This window comes from Pygoscelis adeliae, unplaced genomic scaffold (assembly GCF_000699105.1).
Source record: "Pygoscelis adeliae isolate BGI_AS28 unplaced genomic scaffold, ASM69910v1 Scaffold173, whole genome shotgun sequence".
In the NCBI taxonomy this organism is placed as follows: Eukaryota; Metazoa; Chordata; class Aves; order Sphenisciformes; family Spheniscidae; genus Pygoscelis; species Pygoscelis adeliae.
The window spans coordinates 271,604-278,831 of record NW_008824409.1 but is presented as its reverse complement, the minus strand read 5'-3'; the positions used below and the strand labels follow the sequence as shown (position 1 = coordinate 278,831).

At 50.2% G+C, this 7,228-nt stretch overlaps 1 protein-coding gene across 1 annotated transcript in view; it reads left to right on the top strand.

Annotated features, from left to right (window-relative positions):
- The first annotated feature begins 7,132 nt into the window (after positions 1-7,132).
- Positions 7,133-7,228, top strand: part of SCNN1G (sodium channel, non-voltage-gated 1, gamma subunit) — a 14,329-nt gene continuing 14,233 nt past the window's right edge. Inside the window, exon 1 of the mRNA XM_009320523.1 lies at positions 7,133-7,141. Within this exon, the coding sequence (XP_009318798.1) occupies positions 7,133-7,141 (9 nt within the window). The remainder of the gene's footprint in view (positions 7,142-7,228) is intronic.

Genomic DNA, 7,228 nt, shown 5'->3' with positions numbered 1-7,228 from the left:
CGCCGGAGACCACTCCGCTCTTTCCTGGCCGGGGCCCTGCCACTGGCTGCTGCGAACAGACCTGCACGGCTTCCAGCACTCGGGACACGTGGGCTCAGCTGCTGCAGGCTGCACATGGCAGAAAAAAAGAAAACGAGGGAGACTCAGAGCAATGAGCCTCCCCCCTCGACTGAGGCTCGCAGCGATGCCGGCTGCCTCCCCACAGCAGCACACAAAGCGCTGGCACAGCGGCACACCCAGCAGCCCACCCTTCCTGCCAGGAGCCAGGGATTCGGTGGCAGAAAGCTTCCGCGGCATCTCCCTGCACGCGTGGGGCCCAGCGCTGCTGCAGAGGGAGAGCTGGGCTCGCGGTCCCCGAGCTCAGCACCAGTCCGGGGTTTGCCCACCTGCCTCCTGTCCAGCACCGAGAATGAGGCACTGGTCCAGCCCGGGACAGATGAGATCTCTGCTGGCTGAGTTTTACCACAGCTCTCCAAAAGGCAGAAAAAGGGAGTTTTGAAGACAGCAGGTCTGTCGAAGCAGCCAGGGCAGGACAAAACGCTCCTCCTTTGCCCCGCAGGGCAGCCGGGAGGTGCTAGGGCTCTGGAGGCAGCACCCCGCAGGAGAGCATGGTGGCTCCGCAGGCAGTCAGCCGTCCCCAGGACCAGTGCAGGATGGGTCCCCACGCAGCCAGGCCCCTGCCTGCTGCAGTGGGGGAAATAAGCACAGCCATTAATTATTCCACTTCAAAAAGTAAAAGCAAGAGGAGCACGGCAGAGTGCAGCATGCCAGGACCAAAGCAGGTTCTGCACCGCACTTAACAAGCCCGGACAAGAAGCATCACCCACCGGCCCCTGCCTGACATCTGTCCTGCGCTAGCAGCTACTCTGACCCTTCCAGGCTGAAGCCTTAGTTAATCCTGATTAACCACCTTTCTTCAACACCTAAGGAGGGAGTGAAGTTTGTCAAGATGACACTTTCCAGGGTTGCTGTGTGCGCACGCAGTGCTCCCTCCCCCACGCAGGCACCAGCGGGCAGAGCCGCTGGCAGCTCCCCAACACGGCAGAGCACAGCGGGAGCAGGCAGAGGGCTTGCAGCCGGGGCCAGCGCCCCTCAGCTGCCTCTCCCTCGCAGGAAAGGGACCCGGACGTGAAAGGTGGGTTGTTGGGTGCTGTGTTCCCAAACAGGCACACTCCTTCCCAGGCTCTTCACAGGAGCGCAGTCACACCTGCCAGAAGGCACCGCCGGGAGTTGGTGCTGACTGCCGGGAGAACTCATCCTTATAATCAGCAGAAATACGATTTTGTTCTACAAAAAGACTTTGTTTTCTTGCTACGCTAGCAGAGCGATCGGTGGGATTCAAAAGAGCGAGGGATCAAGGAGCTGGGGAATGCCACAAGTGTGAAGCGGTTCACTAAAGGAGAGTCAAGAAATGCTGGTGTAGTGGACAGACTCTAGGGCTAGGCTTGGGAGCTCAAGGAGCTTGTGCTCCAGCTACACACCCCTGCCTCTCCCGCTCTCTCCAAGTTTTGCCTCAGGTCCCAAGTTAGAGCACGAGCCCCTGAGACGGGGATCTGACCACTACTGCTCACACAAGCCTCCCCATGCACTTCAAGGATGCTGCAAAACAAAATTAATTTCACTGACAAAATCATATGCAAAAGAGTTCATTAAAGCAGTGCTTTGCAGCAGTCATGCATTCAGATGGAAGCACGAAATGGGTTTACTCACAATAAGCATGGCCATTTATAAATGCCAGTGTGCAAAGCAGGGCACGGAGCAACGCACAGATCCAATTAAGCTGCCTAAGAACAAGCATTCCCTCACCCCTTCCACAAGTTGCCAGACATGACATGGTTTTCATACTTTCACCATTTGTACTTCTGTGGAGGCAGTGTGGAAATAAAGAGCTCAGAGCTCACAAGACAGAGAACATGTTTTGGCAACCACGCGCAATCGCCCTTCCAGCCCCAGAGCAGGTCCATCCAGCCATCAGCCCCCTGGGCCACCCCACAGCAGGGCTGCAGAGCTGGTCTACACTGGGGTCTCTTCCCCTGCCTCCCCCTCGCCCTTCCCTCCGCTCGTCTCCTGGACTTCTGGAGATGAGCCGCCACATCACTTCTGCTTCCCCCTCCAGCAGAATCCCCTCAGCAAACCAGTGTCCGACATCTGGACTCAGCAGCTCGGCTCTCTGCTCCCCCAGCCTTCTGCTGCACTTACTCAGATCAAAGTTTGAAGTACAACCCAGAAATCCCCAGAAAAGTCTTTGGATTTGACAGGTAAATCAGACTGCTGCTTTAAGGCAACCAGGATCTTGCTGCAGGAAACCCTTCTCAGGGGGTTTATTTGAGGGGGGGGGGGAAGTAAAGAAAAATATGCTTCAATTGTAAGGAAATACACACAAAGAAAAAAGTAAAACAAAACCAAAAAAACCCACACACACAATAATGGACTTGCATCTTATTTTAACATTAAAGAAGAAAAGTCTAACTTGAAAGGCTGCCAAAGACCTTTGTGATCCCAGTGAAGAGAGAACCATGTTCCCATCATGTCAAGAAGTGTCACAGTAATGATGTAGAAAATTTATAACTTGCATTTTGTTTCAAGTGAAGTGTGTCAATTCCAAGTCCCAGAGCAGCTCTAGGACAAGTCTCCCCATTGCAATGCCACCACTGGGAGCACCTGGACTGAACTGGAACAAGCACATCAAGATCCCACGTTACCTGGCCCTACTCGAAGCTCTTTCAGGTGAACACAGGAACTGAAACACCAGCAGCCAAGAGATGAGGGACCAGGAATGAAGGGTGAAGGGTCTTGCATTTCTTCTTTCATGTCCCATTCTTCCATCTCTTCATGTAAAGGGAGGACAGTCTGCTCTCCACAGAAGTACTTTAGGAATAAGCAGTTGACACTGTCCAGAATAAAATAACTGATCGCTGCGCTAGCCAGAGAGCAAGATAATTAAACACGATCCATTTCACATATAACTGGCCCCGTTAGCAAAGCACAAGGGCTCTAACGAGTGGAAGAGCTTGTGGCTAACAGCTCTGAGTGCAGGACTGAAGGCTTCCAACGCCCGAACTGCACCAAGCAGCCCCATGCTGAGAACGGCCGTCATTTAATCCACAACGGGAGGTAAAGATACTGAGCACGTCAATGCTTTGCAGCAGCTCCTTCATAATTCAGAAGAGCTGAAGTGACCAACACAGTTGACAATTGCTTGTCCCAAGTGCGATATTTACACCCAGTGCATTTCCAAAACACAAGCACCTTGAAACTGTAACAGTTACACACAGCTAAGAAATCTTACACTAAACACATTTAAAAATAAATTAAAATGGAAGCAGCACTATTGACCTGGCACAATAATCCCTGCTCTACTAACAGGGACTCATTTCGGGTTCAGATCTAATTCTGATAATCCAACTCTATCCAGTTCTTATGATTTTACTGTATTTGCTGTACACACTGCAGGCCATAAAAATAAGGCAGTCTTCATCTTGCAGGACAAAAAAAATGTAATGCAGTTCTAGCATACAAAGGGTCTTGTTAAACACTCGGTATGCTTCGCTGTGCAACTGGTTTAGCTACGAAGAAAGCTTGAAAACAGAAAACAGCCTCATCATCCACAGGAGATCAGAACTCCAAGGGAGGCAAAGGTAGAGGATTTGGATAAGTATATACAATTTTTCAAGCCCAATTAGTTTAAATAGAAACCCTTCTTGCTTAAGACCCCCATCATCACCTCCGAGTGTCGCAGACTGATTCCCCATTACAAAGGGTGCTCTGTCCTCACTATCTGACACTCCCAGCAACTTTGCAGGCAGAATGGGACAGCTCCCCAGAAAAAAAAACAAGCCCGGAGCACAGCTACTGCTTATACAATAGATGTTTGTCACCATTGTCACGCCATCACAAAGGGGAAGGAGGAAGCACAAGCTGCAATATTGGCCCTTGTTATGAAAGCGGCAGCTCTGTTTAGGCAGGAAAATAAAAACCACTGAGCAATCGGAAGAAAATGATTGTTAAAACAAACTGCAAATGAGCACAGGACCAACAGGAACGTCATCCAAAGCAGAGATAAAAAAACAACATCCATCACGGTGCTCCTGTGTCGTCTCCCCGGGAAGGGCTCCCTTCTGCTCCCAGCCCCAGGGCTGCTACCCGAGGAAACAAACCCCTCTGCTTCCAGGTCCCAGTCCATTCCTTCCCTGACCCTTTCCTACTGCTACAGCCTTCTAGACCTCCTGCTCCCCGGAGGCTTCCCACCGCTCCCCCAGCTCTCGTGAAGACATGCCTCCCCATGTCCTTTGCCTCCTGCTAGCTCAGCGTCCCGCACCCGCAGTACGCAAAGCACGCACCCTGGGCAGCAAACACCTCTGCGGCAGGGATAGCAGAGGATACACACGGCTTTACACACAACTTCCACTGCACTTCAGTCACAGAGAGCAAGCACTCCCAAAGTCTTCCTTGGTGCCCCTTCCACAGCAGATCCTTAACCCGAGGATAAGCCATTGCAAACACTTTAGAGCGCTCCACACAGATTCACGCTGCAGACTGGGAAGAAAAAATTATTTTAAAAAATTTCTCATGGCAGACAGAAATGTCAGGTTTAAAATGCAGAAACTGGCAGAGATCCTTGTGTTTCAAGTAGATGTGACCAGAGATGATGTGCTAGCTGCTGGCTGGGTGAACACTTCATCTCCCCTCACTGTGCATTAGCTCTCTTGCAAGGCTCTCTAGGCTCTGCAATTACAAGACAAACCATTTTATACAAACCACTTGTTTTAATTGTGTTTTCAGCAGCAGGACTACATGATTTGTGAACCCGTGGGATGGGTTATTTCTTGAAGACCAACCTAAAAAGAGAGAAAACACTACCAAGAAAAAACAGCTGAGGGTAAAGAGCATCTCAAAACTCACCCCCTCAAAGGCCTCTGTCCACAAGGACTCAGAGAGACCCTCTCTTAGACAAGAATTTCCTCTGCCCCAAGAAAAAAGCCTACAGATATAAGAACGAGCAAGAGGATAAGTATTATCCTTTATCCTAAAATACGCTTAGTGCCTGCAGAGAAGTGCTTAGGAATCAGGAACAGTCTTTGCCCCACTATATTCAGTGCCAAAAGAGGGGAAAAAAGCAAAAAAACGAGCACACATGGATTTCTAAGCATGCTGGCTAAAGAGCTTTTTGACTACGAAATAAATATTATGTCAATCACTATTACTGTTGGAGTGAAAGCACAAAATGACTCTTCTGAAAACACTTTTCACCCTTAAAAAAAATCAAAGCAACGAAGATAGGGAATGTTCTACCCTCTATCCAAAACGAGGTTGGGGGGATGTTTTTCTTGTTTTGGGGAGAAGCAGCAGTTTCCAGAGTGAAAATGCCAATCTTCACCTTTCTCAAATCTAATCCTGTTGTTTACATCTTTAAATTAACTGTGCAAATCTGCTGCTGAAAAAAAAAATTAATTAAGAACACTGAATTTAATAGCAGGTTCAGGCAACTTAACTGTCTTTAGAGGCGTTAATTTACTATTAAAAGTAATTGACCCCTGTAAGGAAACAGGCGAGTACTTGACATAATGACGAAGTTGTTCTGAGTAAGACACAGGCTGTTGACATTGTGCAGCACTGAACAGGACCTACTGGGACAAGATCCCCCACAGCAAGATGCTTTTTAAAGTCCTCCAGGGGACCTGGCAAGTAGAAGATTGATGGGCTCCTGCTACATCAACGAGTAGAAAAGCAGTCGCTTACCGTTAGTGACGCCTGCAAATAAGCAAAGAAGTTCCACTATAAAAAAATCAAACTTGGAACATGGCCTTAATTTAATTTACAGACCTGTTTCTCTTCCTCCTTCTGTCACTCTTATCTGAACACCTCTACTGCAGGCCTGCATAAACAGCGTACGTTGGCCTAGAAAAGTGGTCTGTTTTCCCCCTTGATTTTATCAGTTACACTGGCAAAAGATAATTCCGCTTTCGCAACCTTTTATTCACGTTATTACTCAGGAGAAATCTACAATTTCTACTCCTGCCAGAATGCCTCTAGAGCAGCAGATTATGATAAAGGTGAGTGCCCCGCGGTGCTGCCAGGACCGGACGCACCGAAACCACAGCTGAGCCGACCAGCTTCCCAAGCGCTCCTCCATCAATAAACACTTCTGAAAACACCAGACTCGCACACGGCCCCTACCCAGCGCCCGTGCGGCCACCTGCACCGGGCGTCCTTGAGAGGGGGCAGGCGCCTTTGCTCCAAAGGGCAAATAGCCAGGCTCCCCAGAGCCTCCCCCCCACCCGGCAGAGGCGAGGGTGGATGCAACCGCCTGGAAACACACAAGGGAAGCAAAGGGAGGAGGTGCCAGCCGTGCGTCAGTCCAAGTGACTGAGGGTGCCAAAGACCGCTGACACCTCAGAGGAGCCTCTTGGACATCCCATCATCCAACAGACACTGAGGGAGAGCAGACGCTGGTATGCGGTCTCTACCTGCTGCCGCACCCCGCCTGAACTGAAGGCAGAGAGCCCGAGAACATGTGAACTACGCTCTTGCCGTATTTCCATGCATCTGTGCATCCCTTCCCCAACTCATTCTGCAAGAAAAATTTCCCTAAAGCAAAGGTCTTTAAGTTAACGGTGTGGAAGCCGCCACCTACCCTCTCATTCTTTCACATGGCCAAAGGGTTTTATAAGCCAGGGAATCACTGCCACAATAAAGCTTCACAAGATTCTTACTGTTTCGAGAAGCAAGGTAGGCCTGGAGCGCTTTTAAAACAGTTCTGACTTATTGCATCCAAAAGCATTGCAGGGAGTTTTTAAACCATAGGTGCACCCTCCGCTACAACAATTCCTGGGGCGAGCGCACTGCCCGTGGCAGGGCACAGCACTACACGGCAGGGCAGGGCAAGAGACGGCTGCTGTGGGATCAAACCGCGGTGCGAGGGCTCCAGCACGGAGAACACCACGGTATTAAACATGAGTTAGTTACGATCTCGTACTCCTGCAACTCATTCCCCAAATCAGGCCAAACTCCCACGTGCTCGGGCAGACTGGGCAGCACACTTCTCAACAGCCTCCTCCTCCTCCCGTGCACGCTCACAGTGCCCGGCTCCAGTGCCGCAACAACAATTAGTCGCAACTTTTCTAAATGCAGCATGACGGAGGTATGAAGCCGCAAAGCGGACACTTTCACAGTAAGAAGCAGCAGAGCTGTCAGCCGGCTCTCAACGCCGTCAGTAACGAACGGAGCA